The sequence below is a fragment of the Ornithodoros turicata genome, chromosome 3 (assembly GCF_037126465.1).
Source record: "Ornithodoros turicata isolate Travis chromosome 3, ASM3712646v1, whole genome shotgun sequence".
Lineage (NCBI taxonomy): Eukaryota > Metazoa > Arthropoda > Arachnida > Ixodida > Argasidae > Ornithodoros > Ornithodoros turicata.
The window spans coordinates 28,834,317-28,860,253 of NC_088203.1; the positions used below are offsets into that span (position 1 = coordinate 28,834,317).

General features: G+C 43.5%; 1 protein-coding gene and 2 long non-coding RNA genes across 4 annotated transcripts in view; 2 read left to right on the forward strand and 1 right to left on the reverse strand.

The window, feature by feature from the left end:
* The first annotated feature begins 432 nt into the window (after positions 1 to 432).
* Positions 433 to 1,792, forward strand: LOC135388353 (uncharacterized). The gene is made up of 3 exons (XR_010421332.1): positions 433 to 542; positions 746 to 877; positions 1,686 to 1,792. It is a non-coding gene; the product is annotated as an uncharacterized LOC135388353 (long non-coding RNA).
* Positions 1,602 to 3,521, reverse strand: LOC135388354 (uncharacterized). The gene is made up of 2 exons (XR_010421333.1): positions 3,457 to 3,521; positions 1,602 to 2,258 (listed from the first exon to the last, which is right to left on the reverse strand). It is a non-coding gene; the product is annotated as an uncharacterized LOC135388354 (long non-coding RNA).
* Positions 3,522 to 3,526: 5 nt separating this feature from the next.
* The window catches only part of LOC135388350 (uncharacterized), a 48,253-nt gene continuing 25,842 nt past the window's right edge, over positions 3,527 to 25,937 (forward strand). Inside the window, exons 1-5 of one of the 2 annotated variants that reach the window (XM_064617850.1) lie at positions 3,527 to 3,835; positions 13,359 to 13,544; positions 18,139 to 18,257; positions 21,403 to 21,527; positions 23,146 to 23,339. In XM_064617850.1, the coding sequence (XP_064473920.1) occupies positions 3,709 to 3,835; positions 13,359 to 13,544; positions 18,139 to 18,257; positions 21,403 to 21,527; positions 23,146 to 23,339 (751 nt within the window). In that variant the 5' untranslated portion in view covers positions 3,527 to 3,708. Of the gene's footprint in view, positions 3,836 to 3,999; positions 4,094 to 13,358; positions 13,545 to 18,138; positions 18,258 to 21,402; positions 21,528 to 23,145; positions 23,340 to 25,937 lie in introns of those variants that run through there. The other variant, XM_064617851.1, reaches the window with a different exon arrangement.

Consider the following 25,937-nt stretch of genomic DNA (forward strand, 5'->3'; position numbering starts at 1 on the left):
AAATTTGCGCTTGGCCAGCTGGACTGGATGCATACTAAATGATAAGAAAAAATTCCAAGAATGTATTTTACAACTCAGGAGATATCGCGTGCAAAAACGGCGAAAGTGAAACACTCGAATTCAAGGTCGGATTTTCTCGATGTTTTTTGCACAAAACTATTCCGTAGAAATTATTCGTTTTACCACCCTTTATTATCATTCATGATGATAAACTACTAAATATTACAAAAATAAGAAAGTCCAGGAGGCCGATGGGACATGCCTGCCTGATGTGACGTGAAATCGGCCAGCGGACGTTCGCATAACGTTCGCGTAACATAAATCCACCCCCTAAACTATTTTCCATTGACAGGACACTAATCGGTACCATAAAAACCAGATGAGTGAAACTTGGCATGCTTGCTAGTTGTGTCATTGTACCAACACGCAGGAGATCAGATGCAGTGCTATAGACATCAATGCATGGCGTCTGCTACGGGTGCTGGCGTGTTATTGTAATATGCCTTAATTGCTGACGTTTTTCTTCTGAACTATGACGAATGGTGAGTGTTCTTTGTGCCTTTTTTGTGACACTATTATTTTGACACTAACGCTCTCGGGCAATGCTCGCAGGCTCGTTGTATCACGAAATTGTATGACGAGGCTTGTAAAATGAGGTGGCGTAGCTCGGTGTTGCATCCTATTTTTGCGCAGGCTATTGTTGTAGGCAGGTTGTAGCGCATCACTTTTTTTTTCTTCTTTTCAGCGTACACATTTGATGGCCTTATTGTGTTCTCTTTGCTGGTGATCTGCACTTGCGCCTATATGCGCAAGATCCCTCGCTTAAAACAGTGGTTCCTGTCGGAAAAGAAAGGTTTCTTTGGTGTATTCTATAAAGGTAAGCAAACAGGTTGTTCATTATGATATTCACGTGGTGCCGTTTTCAGTGTGTTTCGTTTCGTTTCATACATCTATCTTTTCTATGGCTGTGTGCTATTGGAATTTAATTTTTCAACATCGGTGCACAGAATTGGTTTAGGTTACTGTACAACACGAAGTTGTCGAAATGAGCCTGTACACAAACCACAGTAAGCAATGTTTCACATCCGTATATTGTTGGTGTCATCGAGAGCAATACTCCCAAAACAATCGTTTACTTTAGCTTGATCATTCCCAGCAAACACGTAGGTGGGATCCACTTAACCTCAAATTCCGGATGACAGAATAATACACACTTTTCATTTCTACATTCATGAAATGCAACATGAAAAGTGTCACACCCTAAATATGTCATATTGCGTGTATTGCATATGTTATTAGCATTATTTGTATATTTATTTTTTATTAGTTCCCACCAACAGTGGAAGTCTAAACACAGGTGCTCTTAAACCCTGGTTTAAAACTATGTATATCCCAGATCTTCGCTGTTAATGGGCACCAGGCATATAAACAACTGAAATCCATTATTTATTTATTTTTTACACGTACTACAGGCCACCTTTTATAGAGGCCCAACTTGCATTGCATCATACTGGAATGAAAATATATTAATCAACGTGTGTCAAGTACTCCTGGTGCTGCTTGCTGCCCATAGTTATGCGTGAATGCTGTATGCTACATAATAATTAATTAAAATGTTTATTAATAATATAATGCAATATTACTACCCAGTACTGACATGTTACATGTTCCATCCTACTCCCCAGCTTCCGTCATCGGTACGAGACTCCACCTGTTTGTTTCGCTCACTTGCGTCGCTACCGGCTTCTACATCCTCTTCCTGAAGTGAAGACCGTCTGCAAACCGGACAACCATGCTGCTGTTCTGTCCCACGTGCGCCAACATCCTCATAGTGGAGAACGGCCTCTTGTGCTACCGCTTCGCTTGCAACACCTGTCCCTACGTCTACAATATCCGACAAAAGATTTCCAACCGGAAATACCCCAGGTTGAAGGACGTGGACGACGTCTTGGGCGGAGCAGCTGCGTGGGAAAACGTGGACTCGACGGAAGAAAAATGTCCCAAGTGCGGTCACGAGAGGGCCTACTTTATGCAGATCCAGACGAGGTCCGCAGACGAGCCGATGACGACATTTTACAAGTGCTGCGATCAGCAGTGTGGACATCAGTGGAGAGAGTGATTTGTTGCCGCCTGTGCCGTGGGTCTTCATTGGTTGATTTTTGAATAAAAGCATTCTCGGGGAAACTGTTGCATGGGCTTACGTCTGGCTTGATATTTCATGCAATACAGGAACAGCTATAGATCTCTTTAAACGGAATCTGAAAGGGCCACAAAATTTTTCATGTGTTCAATGAATTAGTAATATGCTGACCTCCGATACATACAAAAAATTTGCTAAAAATAATATTTAATGCGTGGAATAAATACATCATATACGTCACACTCATCTGTTTGACTGCTATATGGTGTATGCAGGATGGTGAAGATATCATGGGTGTAGGTGGGGGGGTCAACCTCCCCTCCCCCAAAATCCTACCTTTGAGTTTGGAAGCGGGAATCAAGGGTGAAATCCTCTCCCATGTAAAGTCCCCATAAAACACCCTGTTCCCCGAAATACTTTCCTGGCTACCATCCTGGAAGATATTATTCTCTAAACTTACCAGCTTTTAAAGACGTTGAAAAATTGTTCCCAGTACTCTACCAATTTTGCGATGAAATAAGTAGAAAAGTGCACCTCTTTTGTGATACATTTTAACATATTAAAAATGTGAGCTTTGCACTGCTGCAGAAATTCATTCGACCAACTATAGTTTAAATTCATTACCTACGTGTGTTGTTCTCCAACCTGATGACAATACATAATCACACGCTGAAGCAATGAAAACCCACAAAAGGCTGAGGCTTGCCTTGTTGTTTGTGAGTAAGTGCGGATGAGGACGCGGACTACAAGACGCAGGACCTCGAAAACGAAACCGAAAGTGAGCAATATATCGGTTTCCTTTTCGAGATCGTGCATCTTGCACTTCGAAATGTACGTACACAGGACACAACGCACACAAAGAGGAAATTGCAAGAAGCTTTCAATTTTTGTAGAAGTACAGCAAAAGTACTAGCGCAAATGTCCCATCGTATTTATTCACACACTTTCACGTGGTTCCAAGAAGTCCCAATCAGTGATCCAGATCCTAACACTACCCTAAAAGTTTTTCTTGTGTATCTGCTGTTACAATGCAACTGCGCCCACACTTTTTTGCAACCCCTTCCCCGTACCTCCACCCCCAAGCTTGCAGTTCTGAATAAACTCTATATGATTCCAATACTGTTGTTGTGACAACATCCGCAAAGTGCGACGGAAATCCCTGCCCACGTATCGTCTAACGCCAGCGTTGCTCCTTCCTGCTGTGTTCGTTTACGTTCATGAAACAAGCCACAAGTTTCGCAACCATGCAGCAATACACACTATAAACAAGGAAGTTGTCAGTAGGGCGTGAAAGTACAATCCATACAGTCGCTTACAGATATTTCCACTCGAGGACCCTAGCGAATGAATCGCGTTATTGCAGCGCTCCCGTGGTGGCGCGACTGTCACCGTAATTTTTTTCGTTGATTTCATTTCATCGCGCTAGTCGGAGCCGGAGCCTCGGAGTACGCACGCTGTCGTTTTCCCATTCGGAGTTAAGTGGTTCAAGCTTCAAGCCGCGAGTTCTTTCGTTGGAGACGATCATGCAAAGCACACCTAAGCAGTGCTTGTGAAGGGACTTCGTTGTCATGAATAGACGATACAGGATGGCAACAGGTGGTTATCAGCAGATCAAGTACGTCTATGAACTCCCGTACGGCCAAAGAACTAAACTGTGCAGACTCCTCGATGCAGGTGGAAGATGGAAAGAGTTAGGTGAGGCATCGAACAGTTAATCATATGTCGTTTGTCGCGATTAACTGTGTAACACATGTCTAGTGAACGCAGCGCCTGTCATTCAAGGCCGCACGTGTTTTGTCGTGTTTATGAACGCGGTACAAACAACTCCACGTCGTCTCCACTGACGCACGTCTTGCACATGGGCTGTTTCTTCAATGGAAACTAATGTTGCAGCAACATCTTACGTTAGTCATTTCCGACGCGGCTTTTTTCGTGCGTTCTGGCGAATCGCATGTAAGTTCGTGCATCGTCATCTGTCAGCTGAGGATGTGTGAGAACATCAAAGCTCAACAAGTCAGTGTGCTGGTACCCGTAGACAGAGTTCAGCTGTTTTGTCTGGCACTGTATGCGGCAGTCCCTCTGCTGTTGTACACATATTACCTTTGAGCTGCAGATCGGGGTAGCTTCAGTCTGTGAACGAAAACTAAATGTTAAGTAGAGGTCAACGACACAAAAAATCTGAAATTTGCGTATCGTTATGTCTTCGGTAAATTTTGCTTTAGTTGAGAAACGCAACGAGAAGCTTTTGACACGAAAAGGCGACACGTTTCTGAGAAAATAAAACACACATATAGCTGTATACTGAACCTGCTAAACAGCAAAAGGAAAGTGACCATAGTTCTAACAAGTGAATGGAAGTTTGTGCTTTGTCTGTGTTGCATTGTTGCAGTGCTCCTCGTCGAATGCTCAGTTCTGTGTCTCACAGGAAAAAGTGGAAACATTGGTAGGAGGAAATGCGGAAAGGGATTGTAGCACACAATGTAAGAACAACACTACAGAAGAACAACAAGCAAAGAACAACACTACAGGACACATCACTCCATGCCATTTATGCTGCAAACAGGCTACAAGAGGGTCCTTGTCGTCTAACCTGTTACGACGGATTGAGTAGTCTACAGCACATTGTTGAAGCCCTAGTAGAGTTGCAGAAGAGTTTTATATCTCCTGCCTTCTAACATCATTGCACGTCACTCTGTATAAGCAACTTTTTCTCTGACAGGCAATTTTATGTGCACATTTGATACAATTTCCCATAATTTGTGGTTCATTTTTACTTTGAGAACTGCTCTGCATACACTTGTTTGCAGTGTGGCCTGCCCCACCGTGATATTGTTTTGACAGCCAGTGCCTGCATTAATGAGGTTTCACAATTAACTTCCTTAATTACTAATAAAAATGGGTCGGTAATGTAGATTAGAAAGTTGGAAAATGTAGCCCCGAAGACTTTAACTCGTAAGAATTGGAAACTGCGTCTAGCCGCTGTGGTGCACTATGACAGATAGAAAAATGCAAAATCTCAGTGTGCCCTGCAAATTTTTGTTTAACGTGTAGCTGCTTTATGTCCGTCTCTCCACTGTGCTCCATCCCTGTAGATGCACCTGCTGCTGCTCGGGAATGCGTCATGCACTTGCGGTGAACCAAAAATAAACCTTATCTTCATTTCATTCGCAGAACTTGCAACGTAGTAGTTTGACACTTTTATCAGTAGTAGAAAGAAAGACATGAGAGAGCATAATGCAGCACACAAGGGCTCCCTGCAGTTTGTGTTTTTGTCGATTACAAACCTCAGGCCTCTACTCTACAACCTTTGTACGTAGACCATCGACCCACTTTTATTATCTAACCAAATTAGTTGTGAAAGTTTATTAAGGCTGGGACAGACTGTTGAAACAAAATTCAGTTGAAGTAGACCATACCTCGAGAGAGGTATGTGCAGTGCAGTTTTTTAAGAAAAAATTAAGTACGAATTTTTTGATATTTTTGGCCCACTCTGAGAACTGCCCTGTGTACAGGGTGCTCTTCAGAGACAGGGCAAACTTTTCATAAATTCACGTTGCAGTTTTTCCTTCCAAAACTGCACTACATACACCTATGTGCGATCTAGCTTACTCAAATGTAATATAATTTGACAGCCAGCATGAACCTTAAAGGGGCACTAAACACCTCCGCGAATATTCTCCGATTATTATGCTCTATGAAAGAACGTGGCTCGCGATATCCAATTGTGAAATTATTTACTTCTAGCGAGCGTCTTTACCATGAAGCAATGCCATTCAAAGAGCATAATCTGAGTGAGTCTCTCCTTCCTACTCGGAGAGCACATACGTCACACGTCTCCCACGTGTAGCAGAGCTGTATTCCGTTCACTGGAGATGGGGGAGATTTCGGAGAGACTCCTAGCCAGTGACAGGCCTAGTTGACACAAGCGAGGTGCTTGGGGAACCGGTTGTAGGAACATCGCTGTGACCTCGTGGAGCAATACTGGGCTTTTTACCTTTTGATCTGGCTACCTTGGGATTGACAGGTGTAAATATGTTTAGAATTGACCTCACTTCCCGATATTACAGCAAAATCAATGTATTGGCGTTTCGCATTTTGAATGGTTGATGGTGCGCAACGTCAGAATGACATGTGGCTATTGTCGCCAGGGCATCGCAGGGCTGGGCAGGAGCGCGAAAGAGTGCAGTGAATATTCGGTCAGTTTGGATCCATTATTTACTTTTTTGCGGCAAAAGGTTTTGCTCAACGTCACTGTAGGAAACGAATCACACTGCAGTAGAAAAAGGGGCACCTTGCATACCTGTTTATTGCCCCTTTAACGAGTTCAAAAACTAAATTTATTAATAAAAACATGTTGGTGGTATAAATTGGAAATTGTGGTACACTACGAAAACTTGTAAGATACAAAAATTTCATTTTAGATGCAGCCAAGTTTGGTCCCACTCTTTCGTTCAGGCTGTTTTTGGTTTTCAGGCGGTTTTGTGTTCAGCCCCTCTCGATACAATGGCTAGCTGTTGACAGTGTCCGGTGCTCTTCCCTCTTTGAACTCATGATTCCCACTGGTCCTTGAAAGCCCTGAATACCCTGGAATTTGAAAATGCTATTTTCAAGGTTTGATAAACCCTCGGTTTGGCATCTTTTTCTGGTTCTCACGCAGCTGCTAGTGCAAATATAATTTTACTTACCCAGAGTCCGAACTGTAATTTAACTATAGCATGAGACTATAGCTCGAAACCACAGGAGTTAGCACTCTTTGCAATAGGAATCGGCAGGGACAAACGAACGGAGCCCTCTGTTGTATTAAACAACTTTCCGTCCTGTGCTCATAGATTGAGAAGTTATCCGTCAAAAAGAACTCGTTACAAGTTAAGTTACCGTGTGCAAAATGTAACTAAGTTAACAACGAAGTTCTTCCGCCTGAAATGTAACTCGCAGTTACTGAGTTACTTAAAAAGAAAGAACGAGTTACTGCCAAGTTACTTCGTACACGAAATAGCATTACGCAGGTGCAGCGCGTGTGAGCAGTTGATTTAGACCTTGAGTTGCCTGCGGAGGAGTGCAACATGCTTAGATCGTTTTCGTTTATGCCCAACAATACACCTCTCCCTGTTTGTAAACAAATGACGTCATATTGTTCGACAGCGCCAAAATCTGGTAGAATTGAACTACGCTCGAAGCTAGAGGCGAACAAGGTTGCACAGAAAGCCACGGTCTTGAGGGGATTACGATATGGTCCCTTAAAGGGACGAGACCTTCGGTCCTACTTTTCTTTCAGTGCGAGGCAGCGAGCAAGTGCCGGTCCGTGAAGCCCAGCCCTCTCCTTCCGATTTGTTCCGGTTTCGGTCTGTCTACCAATGTCATGATGACGTTTCTCTGGTAGTGGTCTATTCGAATGCTTTGCATCTTACTCCCTGTGGGCGCACAATGGTTCAGCTTCATTTCAATGGCAGCGTTTCTTACTTCCTGAATAAAATACTGCCATTGATTGAATATCACGTTTTATGGCAAAAAATGCCATGAAGGAACCGGAGAGAAAGCAAGAAAATATGTAGACGTGAGTGAAAAGCGAGTTAAAATAACTTGGAACTTAACTTAAGTTACTTTGGCAAAGTTACCTGAAAAAGGAATGAGTTCCTCTGAAAGTTACCACCGCGCAAAAGTACCGAGTTAAGTTACAAGTTACCGAAAAAAGGAACTTAGTTACAGTAACGAGTTACCTCGAACTCTGCCTGCGCTATGGTCTTCGACACTCGGCAGTCATCAGTCGCGTTTGTGAATTGACCGCTATTGTGCGGTCGCCGTGTTGTCTCTCGTGTGATACCTGTTGGTCGTAAACTGTGTTTCACATCCTACATAAAATGACAGCTGAGCCTCAAGATCCCCTTGGAGGACCCTCGAAGATCAGTTTTGGTTGCAAAATTCAGAGGGAGCCACGTGCACTACTGCAAAGTGTTGCTGTTGTGCTTCTTCCTATTTCTCCATCAGCATGACCTACTTCATAGGTGTGATGCTTTAGGAATGACAATACGCATAAGGCTTTCCCTTAAGTTCATTGCATTACAAAGCAGGGGCTATGTCACGCATCGCGGCAAAGGCTGCATTGAGAGGGCCTGAACCAGGGATCGGAACCGGTATTTTTTTTTCAGTCCGGTTCGGGTTCAGGCACATTGGTTTGGTTCGAGTTTAGCTCCGCTGAACCGAAATTATCAGCTTGAACCGGTTCAGGTATATCTGTTCGGTTCAAGTTCGGCTCAGAGAGAAACGAAAAAAAATAAAGAAAGGCTGTCAGCGGTCGGGACACTTACAGGGATTTGGACCGTTACTTTTTTCGGTCCTGGTTTAGCCAGTTCATGAGCAGTAATTTTGCTATATGAAAGCGAGCTTACCCTCACCGCACACGGTTGTAAGAGAAACGTGTGAGATAACCGTTTCAGGAAACGTCTACTGTTGCCTCGCCACGCCCACTTGCTTCACAAGACAAAGCGTTCTTAGGGAAACGCACAAAGTTTTGCATAGTTTCGGTTTCACTCTCTGTCTCTTCGTTGCACAAGATGGTTAGGGCATCCGAAGGGAGTAGCGGGGCACTGATATTTTGTTGTATTGCACTCCCGTGGTCGTCTGCTGAAAACGAAAAGCGAAGTGCTGGAAGCCTTTTGGCAGAACGCGGTCAGGGCCCTCGTTTGTTCCGGCAAAAAACTGGCGATGCAGTCACAAACTTTTACTCTCATCTGGCATCGTACAAAAAATAAATAATCGAAAAAAAAAAAGGTTGGGCGTTATACACTTAGGTATTTCACCTCTGAACCGATTCCCAAACCGGTAACCGCATCAATTTTTTTTTTCGGTTCAGTTCCGGTTCGGTTCAGGACAAGCAAAAAATTGTTCGGTTCGGTTCGATGGAAAATAATGTTTTTTTCCGGTTTTCGGTTCGGGTTCAGTTCCAGTTCCGATCCCTGGTCTGAACACAGCAGAGAAGGAGACAGCGAGTAGCAGTGTCTAAAACCCTGCAAGTTGCATGGAGATTTTGCATTTTTGCCGCCTTTCGCACTGTGCTATAGGAATTTGCTGCAGTTTCCGTTGTTGCGGACTGCAGATGGGCATGCCTTGCTACAACTTCCTCGCCGAGACTTCCTGTGTGTGTGTGTCTGTTTGCAGCAAGTCTTGAGTGGGTTCTACTGTTGCCTGCTATTTAGCAATACTTTCACCAAGTTAATGAATTTTTAAGCAATCTTTTGTGCACTGAGCAAGACTGTAGAGAGCTTAATAACTATTCCGAGTGGAGTACTCATTCTCCCAATGTAGTTTTCGAGATGGAGAATTTACTTCTGCAGCCTTGATTGCCGTAGCAGAAAATGTCAGACTCAATATTGACTCAAAGCTCTTGATAATGCAAATTGTCTTCGACATCAGCAATGCTTCTGATCGCATCAACCGTGACAAGCCGTTTATGAAGCTGAAAAAGATATGCAACATGTGACACACCAATACAAGTTTTTTAAGGGTTACATGGCTGAAAACAGTATGTGTCAATCTGCAGTACCAACTCCTTTGTGTTCTTAACAACTCACACTCTTAATAATCCACGTGTGTGAACGTGAAAAGGCTCGGCACTTCCTACGTTTTGCGTGCTCACATTCCTCGCCACCCGCTCCTCAGGAAAATTCGATACCGCCCTGAAAGCGACGTCTATCGAGCAGCGCAGAGGACACGCCAGACTCTCGCTGGCTTCATAGCTAAGGACATTATCCCGCCGGAAGCCCCCTGGTCTCTGCCGGTACCGCCCACTTTCGTAAGCCTTCCGAACGTTCTGGATTGAAGAGATCAGGTCCCCCATCAAGTCCTTCGAGCCCATTTTCATGCTCTGATAGATGAGAAGTTTTCTACGTTTACGGCACCATATACAGGTGGCGCATCACGCAACAACAAGTCTGCTTCACCATTCGTCATACCATCCAAAGGCGTAGTGCAAGGACGACGCCTTTCACATCCAACCTCCTCAACAGCTGCTGAACTCTATGCCGTCCTTTTCTTTCTACAACACATCGCTGATTTTACCCCGTGGGAATGGGCAGTCTTCACGGACTCCAAATCTGCACTTCAAGCTATTGAAAATTCCGGCATACGAGGCCCATCCGCACCCCTAGTCACAGATGTGTTAATGGCTTACCACACTATCTACGCAGCAGGCCACAGCATAGATTGAGAAGTTACCCGTCAAAAAGAACTTGTTACAAGTTAAGTTACAGTGTGAAAAATGTAACTAACTTAATAGCGAAGTTCTTCAGCCTCAAATGTAACTCACAGTAACCGAGTTACTTAAAATAAATAACGAGTTACTTCCAAGTTACTTCGGACATAAAATAGCATTACGCAGATGCAGCGCCTGTGAGCAGTTGAGTTAGACCTTGAGTTGCCTGCAGAGGCGTGCAACACGCTTAGATCGTTTTCGTTTATGTCCAACAATAGACCTCTCCCTTTTTGTAAACAGATGACGTCAGTGTTCGACAGCACCACAAATTTGGTAGAATTGAACTACGCTCGAAGCTAGAGGTGAACAAGGTCGCGCCCGAAAGCCACGGTCTTGAAAGGATTACGATGTGGTCCCTTAACGGGACGCAACCCTCGGTCCTGCTTTTCTTTCAATGGGAGGCAGCGAACAAGTGCCCGTTCGTGGAACCCAGCCTTCTCCTTCCGCTTTGTTTCGGTTTCAGTCTGTCTACCAATGTCATGATGACGTTTCTCTGGCAGAGGTCTATTCGAGCGCTTTGCATCTACGCATCAACGCTTTGCGGACAGAAAGCAAGAAAATATGTGGACGGGAGTGAAAAGCGTGTTAAAAATAACTTGTAACTTAACTTAAATTACTTTGGCGAAGTTACCTGAAAAAGGAACGAGTTCCTCTGAAACTTACCACGGCACAAAAGTACCGAGTTAAGTTACAAGTTACCAAAAAAAGGAACTTAGTTACAGTAACGAGTTACTTCGAACTCTGGGCCACAGGCTACTTCTCCAGTGGGTTCCAGCCCATTGTGGTGTCGTGGGGAACGAGCAGGCCGACAGCGCCGCAGAAGCAGCTCTCTCGTATCGGACACGGACCAGTATTGCTCTGCTGGGAGGCGACCGCCGTTCAATTCTGCGACGCCTAGTGACACCCCTGGCTTCCCGCCAACGGACAACCGACATTCTTCTTGTTGAGCAGAGTTGATCCAACGCTCGCTTTCCGCATGCCACGAAACACCTCTCGTCAGGATGCTGCATTAATCCACCGAATGGCGACTCGATGTGGCCTTTACAGCTCAGTGGCGTTACCGCTTGAGACAAACTGACTCTCCCACTGCTGCCACTGTGGTGCTCTTGAGGATTTGGAGCACATTCTTCTTCATTGCCCCCACTACCAACCTTCCCGAACCACACTCTCCAAGTCTCTTCGTCAGCTGGACTCTCGCCCTTTCTCCCGAAATTTCTTTTTTCCCGAAATTTCTCGAAATTGCTTGGTCCCTGGCCCAATCCAGCACAACAACGATCTGCGCTCAAAGCTCTTTTGACATTTCTGGACACCGTCACACTTCGATTTACGACATCATCGAAACATCACAACATCGAAACAAACATATTTATCCGTGCAAATTCCATAGAATGTTTGTTTGCCGAAGCAATACCTCAATGCCTCTCTTGTAAAATGCTTGTCTTGTTTATCCTATAGCCAGCTTGTTCCTAATATTGAAAAATCACAAAAATCACAATTTTATAATATTTTGTCTCCATCAAAGAAATATAGAAATACGCAGTTTTAGGTATTCGTGATTCTAAGAATATCACTTGTCTCGTCTGTAAAATTGCTGAACGTTTTCTGTGGCACGATCGTATGTATAACAAAGAGGAAGTTTTCTTCTGTCACATATGCCCCAGCTAAGCTAAAACACACTTTTCCTATTCGAACTGTGACAGCAGTTTACCACACACTATATGCTTCACATGTGAGTTATGGATTGGAACACTTAAATCAACATGCACAAGAACATTACAACCAATACCCTTACTTCAAAAGAAACCTGTACATATTCATGCATGTTCTTTTTGTCACCTAAAAGTGCTATGTTTGCATTTAAGAGCCTCACAATTTTTAAAAAGTTTATACACTCTTAAAATTTGAAATATGTCTTTTATGCTCAGAATGTTGAACATCAAAGTAGTTAGGCATATAAAATTCTTTTTTTTCATCACGTGCACTAAGAAGGGATGAATTTTTTGTTATGTCGTTTAAGAGTATCACCTACTTGAGTCTGAAAAAGGTGACCAAAAAAGCAGAGAACACAGCCAACGACCCAGACGGCGCGAAATGGTCTTGTGCCATTCGAATTGGGTGCTGTCTCCAAATCTGTAATGTGGGGTGGTACTGATATGTTTGGGTGTTATCAGATTATTTGTATTCTTCCTGTCCAGAAGGCGGCAGTTAAGGTGAACATATTGGTGAAATGTGCATTCCTTGCAGGTTATACTGACGAGGGCCACATGTTGTAACGTCAAATGTGCTCTTCATATTTATTGTTGCACTCAGATGATATTTATTGGGAAACATGCGGGCAAACTGCTACTAGATAGTGCACAGGATACATTACATTACACCACGTGGTGCTTGATTGGAATTCCGTGAGAAATCTGATTTAAGCCGGATTAGTTCTATTAGTTCTAGTCCTCTTCTAGTTCTTCTGATTCTGGAAGGAAGTCAGTGGAATCGGGTTTATCGTGAAAAAGTCGAACCCTACAAAATAACACTAGTTTGAAAAGAGGATGACAACTGTACCAAATCAGATGAGGATTAAATGTTTGAAATGTGACATAATTGTTTAAATTTGAGTAGATACCTTCATATGTCTATTTATTTCTGCCATGACTCAACTAAAGACAGTGAGACAAATGCAGCTAAAATGTTTCAACACTGTGTTGTGCTGAGGTACATCTGAACCCTTTCGAACTAGCCCAAAGCTGACTTGAGCCGACTTGGAGCAGCAAAAGTGACAAGGTAAATGCGATCTAAATGTAGATTGCATTTACTTTGTCACTTTTGCTGCTCCAAGGCTTCAAGCTTCATAGAGCATCCGGCTTGTATTTTCATAGCTTCTGAGGTGGCAAGTTTCCAGTGCTCTTTTGCCAGGGGTCTCGCAAAGACAGGGGAAATACAATAGCGGTGCAACACTTCTGATTTTCTTGGTTTCAGGTTTCAATTACATGAACATGGATCACATCACAATCAGCCTCATGGAACAGGCTGTGCTGCGGAGAGAAAGCCCGACGGATGAGCTCCTGCACAAGTGGGGCGAGAAAAATGGCACCGTTAACCAGCTGTTTGTTTACCTCTACAAAATGAAGCACATGCAAGCCATGCTCATCATCAAAGAATTTGGTATGTCCAATTCAGGTTGAATGCTCTAAATCAAGTTATGCGTGGCACGGCAAATCTATTGAGCATCTAAAAATGTTTGGTCTCCGTTGTTATTGTCATTTGATGAGCTTACTGGTGTACTCGTATGGGACCCATTTTGTAATATGCTACAATAAGTTCGTCTCTGTGTCTTTCCTCTCAGAAGGCAGCATTGAGGGGGTGTACTTAAGGTAAAGTACCCTTGCAGTACTCTTGCAGAAAATGCCCTTTTCATCACTAGGCTTGATGCCAATACTACTGCTGAAGACGTTTCTATGGTTGTGTGTGAAGTGCTGCATCATGAGTCATTCCGCTGTATAAAGCTCCAAATGCGGGGAGTCTCTTATGCTTCGTTCTGTTTTGTAACCGATAATTCTGGCTTTCATCTTATTAATAACGCTGAGACATGGGCGAAAGGCTGTCTCTTCCGCGCTTTATGAGGGAGAATACCTCATGTGGTTGACAGTAACTCGACAAGTGATCCTACTCGTTCTTAATTCAAACAGTGAAATCCTGAACACTCCTTTACCAGAATGTCCGAGGTCTGCGGACAAAACACAGAGAATTTGCTGCCAACCTGATTGCCTCTTCCTACGACATTGTTTGCATCACTGAAACGTGGCTTTATGGTGGCCTACCTGAGAGTGGTTACTTCACTGACGAGTATCATGTATTTAGGCGTGACAGAAATTATTCAGTCTCAGGTACTCAGCTCGGTGGCGGTGTCCTCGTTGCTGTTCACACATCGCTTCCTGCATTCCGTGAGTTCGAACTCGAAACCTATCACGAATCTGTCTGGGGAGAAATTCCGCTGCAAGATGGTGAACGCTTAGTTACTGGGAACTGCTGCTTGAGACCCCAGTGTGATTTTCAACACTTTCGTTCTTTCTTTCCCACATTGCAACAAAAACCATCAATTTTGAACTCTTGCTTCCAGTTATTCGGTGATTTCAATCTACCTAACCTCGACTGGCATCATCACGATTACAGCCAGACCTCTGGCAACCTAAGGCTCAAGATATCATGTCTTCTTGAATTCCTTAGGGCCCATAACACTCTCAACCTAATTATCAGCAATTTCCGCATGCATGACCTAGGGGTCACCAAGGATCCTCTGGTTCAACATCATTCCTATCGCCCTCCGTAATATATATTTTTTTTTTCCTTCCAAATGGATGCCACCGTGACCGTGAATTTCCTGAAGCCTTCATTTACAGGCACAGATTGTGCTGATGTTGATCAGGCAGTTATTATGTTTACCGAAGTCATAATTGGCGTCATGAACAAGTTTGTTCCTGATTCCTCACCTAAGCCAAGACGTTATCCTTCATGGTTCTCGAAAGAGCTTAAATGTCTTATGCTTAATGTCTTATATGGTACATAGTGAAGCTTCTGCTTCACTATGTACCACCGTAGGTATAGAGCCACCCATCTTACTTCTTGGTATCAGAAATATTCTATGACCCGACTTGACATAAAAAAGATCTAGAGACGGGATTTAGGGTCATACCACATTCTATCGAGAATTCACTGCGTCTCAACCCTAAGATGTTTTGGAAGTTCGTCAAAGATAGGACTTCGCCCGGTCAAGCGTCCTTAAATATAGTCAAGGACAGAATCGTTGCTTGTGATCCTACCACAGTCGCCAACATCTTTACTAGTTTCTTCTCTGATGTTTTATATTCTAGATGTGCCAGTCCACAGGGTAACCCACCTTATACTTTGTTCGTTCTCACACAGCCCTTCTCATTCCCTCTTACTTTCATCTTTCGCTGTCGACATACTCGAAGAACGTAAAGCCATTAGTGAGCTAAAATCAAACACTTCCTCCCACGTTTTGACAAAGTACCAAACTTCATTGTCAAAGGCCGTGGACCTATTTTTGCACCTATACTGACTGTTATATTTAATAAGTCTTTGCTTTGTGGCATGTTTCCGGCGCTGTGGAAAGATTCCATTGTCGTCCTGACACACAAGTCGGGTTCCCCAACCACTCCTTCTAACTACACGCCTATCTCTTTATTATCATGCTTTTCTAATGTCTTGTATATTAAATATGAAAAAGTATATGAAAAAGTTGTATATTATCATCTCTCCTCACTTGTCAGGCCTATGTAAGCAACCTCTCAGCATGGTTTCATGTCAGGAAGGTCAGTTGAGTCTAATCTGAGGTCATTTCTTCATTATGTGGGTCAAAGCGTTTCTTTACGCTCACAGGTGCATACCATCTATTTCGATATCTCCAAGGCCTTTGATTCAGTCAGTCACCAATTGTTCTTATTATATACACTTTCATTCTGCGGGTTTTGCGATCGCTTTGCTCCTGGTTCGACTCCTACCTACCCGGTAGATTTAATCACGTAAGAATCAGTGATCATTACGCTAGCCCATACCTTATGACCTCTGGAGCGCCTCCGGGACCGACCCTCGGTCCACTTTTGTTCAACGTTTTTGTGAACGACTTACTTTCACATGTCAGTATAACTCCTTCACACTTTAATACACTGCTGGCTTGAATTGTTTGGTGATAACGAAGTGTTAGCGATTGTCAATTGCCCCAGGATGACGTGTCTGTCGTGGAATGGTGCTCGAAAATAATCTACTCAACCTGAATGAATCCGAAACGCTCGTTACACCATTCACCAAACGAATTAATTCAACTAATTTTTAGTATTCTCTATCATCTTCAACAATTAAGTGTGTCTGTTCATGACCTTGTCGTTGTTTCAGAGTCTTCTTTATCGCTTGCCTCCCACCTCGATAATACCACATCTGTTGCCACGAGAAAACTTGGCCGTATCTCGCGGATAACGCAGGGCTTTTCCAGCCCCTCATGTTCCTTCTAGTGTATTTGTATTTTTCCCTCGTTTTACCCCGTTTAGAATTTGCGTCCTCTTGTTGGAACCCCCACTGCTCTTACGCGCAGCGAACAAATTGAACATGTGCAAAGGAGGTTTATCAGAACCTTCTATGACAGGTGCATCTGCATCACCACCAGTTATGGCTCTAACTATCTGCTTCGAAAATCGGGAATGGTTACTCACTCTTGTCGGTGGCTGCGCCGTGATTTCATGCTTTTGCACTATCTTCTCCATTCGCGAATTGATTGTCCTGAGCTGCTGTCGTCCATTTCGTTCCATGTACCGCCTAGGTCCCTCAGATGTCACCCCACCTTTTATGTCAATACACATTTTAAACTTAGTCCTTTAATAAGAATTCTGGTTGATTTCAACAACTTTAGTCGTCAACATGGTATCGATACCTCTGCTCATACTCGAACGTTTCTGACCACACTTACTGAAGTTACTCAGGACCGACTTATTCCATGTTTACTATTGTTTGCTCTCGTTGCACACATTTTTGTACGCATCAAATTTGTGTGTGTGTGCTGCATGTATTTAACATTACTGTTCGCCTTGTTTTCTTTTCTTTTTTCTTTCTTTCTTTGGCATCTTTTTTTTTTTCTGGTTTCATTGTTTTATAGTGATTAAGTGTGCACTGTTACCCAGGCCTTTACCAGCTGTTCACAGGCACCTAAACAATAAATAAATTGAAATTGAAATTGAAATCATTAGCACATTAAGTACAGCACAAGGTGCCCAATTGCAAATGTACTCAAGGTAGCATACAAAGTGCTCCACAAAGTACTCACAGTTACATTGTAGTTCGTTTCGACCCACATTTCACTGTGTGGTGGTGGCACAAAGTGAATCAGCGGTTATGTTTGAACTTATTTTTAGAAACTTTTTAGCATTTACATGTATTTAGTTTTTATTCACTATGCTGCCTATTGCTGTGCATAGCATGTATGTGATGATGATGTGGATGACAAAAAGGGAGACTGGGGTGGGTGGGGTGATCCGCACACTTTCATGTTTTCAGTTTACTTAACTGAATTAAATTAAATTTAAATGAAAATTAAATTTACTTGATGCAAAGATGTTCCAAAACCAGGGAATGGTCATAACAAACAAAGAAAAAAACATTGACCTAATCTACAATACGGCATACATTCTAGGAACTTTCGACGCCCCTATCTTTGTTCACGGGCCAGTGTATCCAGGTTTTTGAAGTCGAAAGTGTGACTCAACAATGCCCGACAAGTTCCATCTTTGAGCTTGTGGCACTCATAGTCCTTCATAGGCCACTTCACGCCTGTGTTTCAGGTGCCCCATTTTCGGACAGTTTTTCCTATGTATGTTTCGCTGGACGCAGCTGAGCAGTACAAAAGCATTAGGTCTTGTAACTGTCGACATTCCAGACCTGTTGATGCAGTATTTTCCTTCTCAAAGAATACCCTTCCAGATGCACAAATTATTTCCCAAGTTTTGCCTCTGCATTATCAGTTACTACGTATCAGAAGTACTCAAGTGCGCTTGACTACTCTGTGGCGAAGTATCAAAAGTACCGGAAGGGAAATGCCGGTCTCACATACATCTAACAGTGTCCCAACCCCTTTGAAATAAGGGTTCAGTTACTATCTGCATTACCCAAATGCTGAGCAGCAGAGTTTAAAGGCTGCTTTTTTTAGCTGTGTTCAATGTAACCCCACCCATGTATGTTGTTTACTTTGCAGTGAATCCTAAATATCATCACCTCCTCGAACGGCAGCAGACGACAGAATTAGACAGCGCTTTGCTGTCAGACAGCTGCGGTTGGAAAGCATCGCAGTATGAATGCAGTGCTCCCCCAATGGTATGATTTTCATGTTTACTCAGTTGTTATCATATGGCACTGAGAATTCATGGTATGGCAAGATTTGCACCCCTGACTCCGTATGCTTCCATTCTAGACATTTTAATTTGTTCCAAAAAGATATCCCAAATTTTATAAGCAATTGCTGCTTAGTTGTCTCTGTATATTTACATTCGTATTTGTCTTCTGGTGCCCAATGTCAAACTTTTTGTTATTCCATAACATGCAGTGACTGGAAGCCGAAGACCACTTCGAAATCGAATTTTTTCAAGAACCGTAACCAGAACGTAACCGCAATTCACCATTGGCAATTACCATAACCTGAACTGAAAAATGTGATTTCAGTTACAGTTTCATATGAATCGGTTCAAGCGTGACTGTGAACAACTTTGGATGCGATATTTGTATCGCTTTACAACTCTGGTCAGTGGTGTAATACGTGCTTCTGTTAAAGTAGATCTCTTCGTCATGTGTTTTTCATTCAAAAGCTGCGTAGACAACATATGAGCTTGGACTCATAATCTGATGACAAACACATGTATTGCGTACGTCCCTTATGAGTTATGAACTGCATTAGACTCTCCTTAACAGTGCTGACCAAGAGCCTCCCTCTCTCTTGGTCAGCACTGTCAGGGACAGTCCTTAAAAAATACTGTAAAGGTGTTTTTTTTTTTTTTTTGCGAGTGCCAAAAATTTGCTAATTCAACTACTTGTGAATAGATACTCTGTTTACTGTAAATAAACAGACTTCAATATGGGCATTGTGGATAATGTAGTAACTGATGCAACAGCACCAGGATGTGAAATTCTGAATGCAACTGAGCTGCTGCTTTGTACGAGACTACGTACCTCGGGATCTTCCAGTGACCTAGATACAGTCCTAGCGCACAGCGCCAGCTTTCGCTAACCCCGCTGATGACTAAGCAGGGTAATTTTCTTGCAGAGGGATTGCATTGTTATTATCGCAGACAGCTTGATCCTTGTTTGAACGTAACTGCAATGGGCTGATCTCTTAGGTCACCGAGAAACATCAGCCTGAGTTTTCCGTGAATTTAAAGGAACGTGGAAGAGACTTGAAACATTTTTTTTTTTTTTTACTGCGTCGTACGAGCATACTACCTTCAGGAATCGTCATACAAAATATTTCATTTGGGAAGTGTGAATTTATTGAGAAAATTGCTTTGCAAGAGAGCACGCAGCGGCGGCGACGACCTCGCCCAACGGCTCCTCGCGTCTCGTGACGGCAGGTGGCAGAGGACTCTTCATTGGCCTCCAAGAATCCTGTGCTAATGAGAGCGACCAGTCGAGACGCACGTAGAGACGCGATGCAAAACGTGACTGCAAAAAGAAAGTGAGAAAAAGAAGTTATACTCGCCTCAGTATTGGCGAGGCATATGACATTGCAGAAAGGCAGCCGAGCAGGATTTTCGACCCGCACGGCACTTGCAGTTTTTGTGCCAATGTGTGCCCGTGGCTTGTAATACTAATTTCTAGTTCTCCCAACATATTTGTTCTCGAGTCTTTCCGTGCTCCTTTAGGTTTCCGCAAACTGTTTCTCCTGCACCAAAAATGTGAAAATACTGTATTCGCCGCGAGATCGACCTATAGGCGGCGACACTGTCACCATTCTAGTGTGGATAACACGTGGGTCGATGTTCGAAGTTGATGGTTCTTTTCCGTAATTCTTGTGTATATTCACTTGTGCCGTGATGGTACGGTACTGTTCGGTTCCCCTATGCTCCACCTACTGCACTGAACGCGGAATAAACGTGTAAAAGCAGACGACGCGTCCACACTGTGGTAGTTCTCTGTTCTCCGCAGCGCGCCGACACCGTTCGATCTCGGAGCGAATAAGTAGTAATTTTCGCGAGGACCTATTTTGCCTCGCAAAATAGGTCGGCAGCCGTATAATTTTGCCTCGCATTGCCTCGCAAAGTGTTCAGTTCGCCGCTGGAACTCGAGACTCTAGTCCAGCCCTCACGTACGAATCCCGCGCGGATGTAGGCGTCCCATGATTCCAGTTCCTCGTAAGCCTGGATCATCCAGCAAGCGTTTGTGCACTCTGCCACACGGATAGGCCTTTGTGAAAGTTGCCGCATCACTATCGAGTGCCAATCGCCCCTGCTCGATGCGATAACAAGAATGACGGGAGACAGGGCAGTTCGGCAGTGACACAGATACAAGCCGAGTAGGACCCCCTAATCGCAACCCTTGCAGTCAGAAGTGCTCAAAAGGAAGACAGATTGAATGAGTTACCCACTGGCGATACCTTTTATTAGCTTCTTCCAGGAAGTTCAAGGCGGATGGTCCCTAAGATGCAGGGTGGACGCAGCGCGGTACCGCGAATTTAAGGTTCCGCGAATAATTGCCTGATCCTGGCTTCTCACAAATTCGCGAATTAGCGAGCCCGCGAATTTAACCACTTATACAGTATATTCGTCACGAAATCAACGACTTTTACAGTAATGATAATAAACATTACGTTCTGTTCAGCATCTGGTCCCTTTGTTCAGATGTAACCCACTCCTCATACTCATTGATGACGTGGCATTAGGGAATGTGGAATCTGCTCTCAGGTTAGCTAGTTTCACTGGCCTTACTGCATTATAAACTACCTTAAAAGCCAGCAATAGTTGGAGCTTAACCGCAATACGCTCATATAAATAGCTTGCTTCTTTTATTGCATTGAACAAGCAAGAAGAACATAGCAACCAGCTACAGTCGGCGTGATGAGGAAATAATTTTTGCAAAGATTATGTACAGCACAAGGTACTCATCTGGCACAAGACTTTCGCGTCTGCTTGGTAGCTGTCTGTCTTGGTTTGCCCTCAAAGTATGGGTTTACGTTCTGAAAACACCAAAGTTTTGTTAGCAGGATGACGTTTATGATGGGCACTCTACCATAGCTGGTGTATATAGAGCCTTGTGTTGTAGGATTAAAGCAGGTAAAGAAGCTTTGATTGTACGACTATAACGCACCACAGAACGAAAATATTTTGCGTGGTGACTCCTGGAAGGACAGCATGACAGACTAGGCAGGATTTCGGGCGATGTTAAATGTCACCTCATTGCTCCTTTAAGTCTGCAGGTGTAGATTCTCACTGAATGTAGCGCACAATAATTCTTCATGTTTGCTACCATTCAGTCATTCGCCGCTAACGACTACAACAAGAAGCTCTATGCTGAAGACTGTAACTGGAACATGAGGAAGTCGCAAGTTCTGAGCAAGGTGGAAAGTGGGAAAGTGAAACTGGGCCTTAGTTCGGGACTGTAAGTAAACCTCTGCTGCTCTTATGTTCCGCTTGTGTAAGATTCACCTGCAGTCAGCCCTTGATTTATGATCCCTGGAGTTGCAAATTCCTTCGTTTTATGAACGGCGCCCTCCTGGACTAGACACTCCTCTGAATCCATCAATTTATGAAGGAACATTAACCATTCATAAACGTTGGGCTGATTTTAAATCAAAAGACTAATAGTGTTGTGATCCAAGTTACAATGTCAAGACATAACTCTCTGCAATAATGTTAGCAAAATTTTGTACTTGAGAGAAATATGGAAACGATTGAAATACGGAACAGCTATTGTTTAGTATATTATTGTATGTCAGACTGGAGTCTTGGTCCACCAGTTTCCTAATACTGCAGCACACAGGTGTCTTTGTACTTGTAGGTGTAAATTTAATATACATTTACTGCCTTCTAAAGTCCTCCCTTGAAAGGGACGTGAATTTATTCACATCATTATTGCAGAGGGCCTCCTTTTTGTTCTAGGCAGTTGATAATGTGCCATGCATCTTGAAATTGTTATATATATCAGGGAAGGGTAACGATAACGGGAACGGAAACAGAAACGGTATATTACCGAAATTGGAGATGGTAACGATAACGGAAACGGAAATGCATGCCACGGTCCTCCATTACCGGAAACAGAAATGGAAACGAATTTATCGTCCGGTATTGAATGCGGGTTGTGGCTATTCCTCTTATGCGATGACATTTGAGTGACTTTTCATTTTTTGCTTTTGTATTTTGATCACTCCATTCCCTGTAATGCTCTAAATACTACTCGAGAGCATGGGAAGAAAGCGCAAATTCGATCTCGCATGGTGCATCCCTCACTTACCACGCCCCAGTTCTCATACCTCCATGACATCAACACATGACTATACTCCTTCATAGTGTGAGGATGCCAGCCTATGATTTTTAGTTACTTATCTTGTACTTTTTTTCTTTTCACTGTGGCCATGGCAGTATTATTTACTATTGAGAGCGTCCGCTTATGAAAAGCGACATTGGATGAAAGTTAAGCCCGTCTTGAGCTGCTGGACTCCGAGTGATTGAAGACTGAAAACATGTTCCTACGTATATATATATTTTTTATCTTGCAACATGTGTGCATCCCGACGACGTAAAATTACTTGTGTAGTGTGTAGGCGTGACACCGAAGCTACACTTGGGGAAAGCAGGGCGCTGACAGAGCTGGACAGGCTGTCCTCCCGCAGCTCTGTAACAACGATTCCATTACCGGAAACAGTAACGGAAACGAAATTGAAAGGCCGGTATCAGAAACGGATAACGGAAACGAAAATATAGCAGTAACGAAAATGGAAACTGTAACCAAAATACGTCCGTTATCCTTCCCTGATATATACCCTATCGCATTTTACACCCAATTTTTGAAAAACCTGCCCCCAAACCACAAGGATCAAAGCATACAGCAGACACAATCTGGCAATCATGTGGTAGTGGTACCGTCACATGGTGCAACATGTCCCTGTAGAGCCACGGAAGGACCTGTAATATGATTGGCCCTATAAAGCTATCGCTTTAAAAAAAAACTATGTTCTTCTTCACTGCCGTTCACTTCTCCTTCCTCTTTGCTCGGTCAGTCCAGGACAGGGCAGCAGGTCTCGAAACCACACCACGAATGGCATCGCACCGCCGTCAATATCCAACAACAATGTTGGGCAAGTGTCGCAAAGAATACCGGTTACGCAGCGCACAACCGAGGGGAAAGTACAGAACGTTGCTGGTAGCGTTCCTGAGGCCTCACAAAGACACGCATCTGCTGCGTCCAGGAAAGGTAATACTAGCACCAATTATTGTCTTCTCATGAGAGCAGAGGTGGGAAGCGCTGTCAAGATCCTTGCACTCACCTCAGTGTTTGATAACAGAGGCTTCTAAACTCAGATTGATTTTTAAGTATGTTTCTGTTTTAAAACACCCTCATTTGTCCTAGTGAGGATATATCCACCATAGCAGGGGAGTAACATATGAAAATAGGGGAGGAGGAGGGAGGAGGAACTCCAAGGGAATGGAAATATTGTTCCAATAATCAGAAGTTTCATTTAAGCAAAGTGCATAGATTTCATGAAATGCAACTTTATTTCAAGATAAGGAGTTTTCACTGCTGTGGGTAGCAAGGAAAAAAAAGAGTTGATGGCTTTTATCTTCGCATGCATGCCTGCTTGCATGTAAAACCTTCGTAATGTGCAAATTTGGCCACCAATACCAGGACTAGTGAACGCTGTGTTCCACTTCTTACGTTCATGTAAAATGCGAGAAGCAGTCCTTTTTTATTTTCCACTCGAAAATCTGCTTTTCCACTCAATATTGGTAAAGTTTACCCTGTTTTATGGCCCCTGACGTAACACCTGATTTTTACCCCTCAATTTTCAAAAACATAACCTGAAAACACAGGGCCCTAACATGCACACATTGCACTGCTCTCCAGAGAACTGAGAAAAAAAAAAATAGTCTTCTACGTGTCTTACTTGGTGAGATACAAAGCCCCAAACACATGCCTAAAAACTAAAGCAGAGACGTTGGAGGCCTCAGAGCTGCGGCCACTACCATTGGCAGCCGCAAGCATGTGACCTCTCTCATGCTGCCTCACTGGCAGCGACGTGTGCTGTGATGTCAGAGCCTGGTGAGCTTCGGTATTCGCTGTGCAAATTTTCTCTGCTTCTATTAGCCTCTTTGCTGCAAAGCTTGGAATACATGTTCACATCAGTGCAAAGAACTGTTTTTTTACGTTCATCTGAGGCAATGTGTCCGAACCCCTGTAATGCTCATTTTGGGAGAAGTACAGTCGCTGACCAATTTTTGGGACTTCTAGGGGTCATGAAATCAGTCCGAATTTTTAGTGAAGGATATATAGATCCACTTTATTTCGAAAGCTTTCACTCAGAACATTCAAAGTGACTTCTAAAAAAGGATGCATACGTGTCTGCTTTGCTGTGCAAACGCCCAATAACCTAGTGGCAAATTTCAGCTATTTCACTCAGCAAATTTCAGCTATTTCAGATCATTCACTCATTCATCATCAGTGTAGTCACCACAGCAAGGACCGCGCCTCTGGATGAGTGTGCATCAACAACTTGCTTGTCGCAGCCATCATTTTTTTTTTTTTTTGTCATGTTGTTGGTGCCAAAGATGATGTTGACGCTAATGTTGCTGGAGTGTCAAACAGTGGCATCATGTTGTCGATGAACTTGCGTCTTCGCCTTGTAGTAACATCATCGACATCCTCACTTGAAGTTGAGGTGGGATTTCAGTGTTTTCAGTACTCAAAGACAGTCGAAGGCATGTGTACTGCAATAAGTTCGTTTGGTTTTGGTTGCGCGCAAATAAACTCTGCCTTCCCGCACGCGCGTGTTGCGCTTCTACGCAGGCATCATGTCGGGAATGGCGAACAGCCTTTGTCCTTTCGTGTCATAAAAGCAAGTGCGAAACATTGGGCGCAGGAGTAAATTTTTCTGCCATATTTCAGGTGCTCGGAAGGCTGTAAGTCGCAAGAACCATGCAGGTTTGAAACGAACAAATAATCGAGCATGTCTTCAGATGATGTGAAAATACATTAGTCCTATGGGGTGCTTGCCAGAGCCAGCAGTCTTGTCCGAAAAATTGGGAAGTTTGAACTTTTGGAGCCCAAATTATTTGTCGACAACCGTGATGCCTAGGATTGGGCACGTTAAGTGACTGCCCCGGAGCGTGAACGTTTGGCACTCCTACGGTTAAAGGGGTTGCGACACGTCAACCCAGGTTATCCGAGATAAACACAAAAAATAATTCTTTGCACCGATGTGAACCTGCATTGAAAGTTTCTCAGCAAGGAGGGTAATGGAGGCGGAGAAAGTGAGCAGCTCAACCAAAACTCATGCTTTTTTCATGAATTTTGCTTGAATTTGAAATTGAATGCTTGAATTTTTCAATTCATGCTTTTTTTTTTTTAATGAAGTGAACGAGCGCTGATGGCACTGGAGGTGGTACGGCTTGCTACAGACGGAACTCTGAGGTCTGTGACGTCAGCGCTTTGCTCGAGAGTCTGCTCGAGGGCTCATATCTCGCTGAGTACAACATGGAGAAGAATAATTCTTTTCTCCTCTGTATTCTGGCATCCATGATGTACTGAACCACATCTACGAAAGTGTCTCAACCCCTTTAAGTGGTTACGCTCGTACTCCGAGTTTCATACATGAGCACACTCTTCACACACCAGCTTTTGGAGGGTGCATGAAAAAGGGGTATCGTGCTCTCTCTTCGATCCTCTCCACGAAAGTGAAGAAAGAGAACGGGGGACATGGGGCGACAGCAGAGGAGAGAGAAGAAGAAGAAGAAAAAGAGAAAGGGAGTAACAGCGGCACAGCGAGCGCGTTCAAGCGTGCAGGTGCTGTTTAAT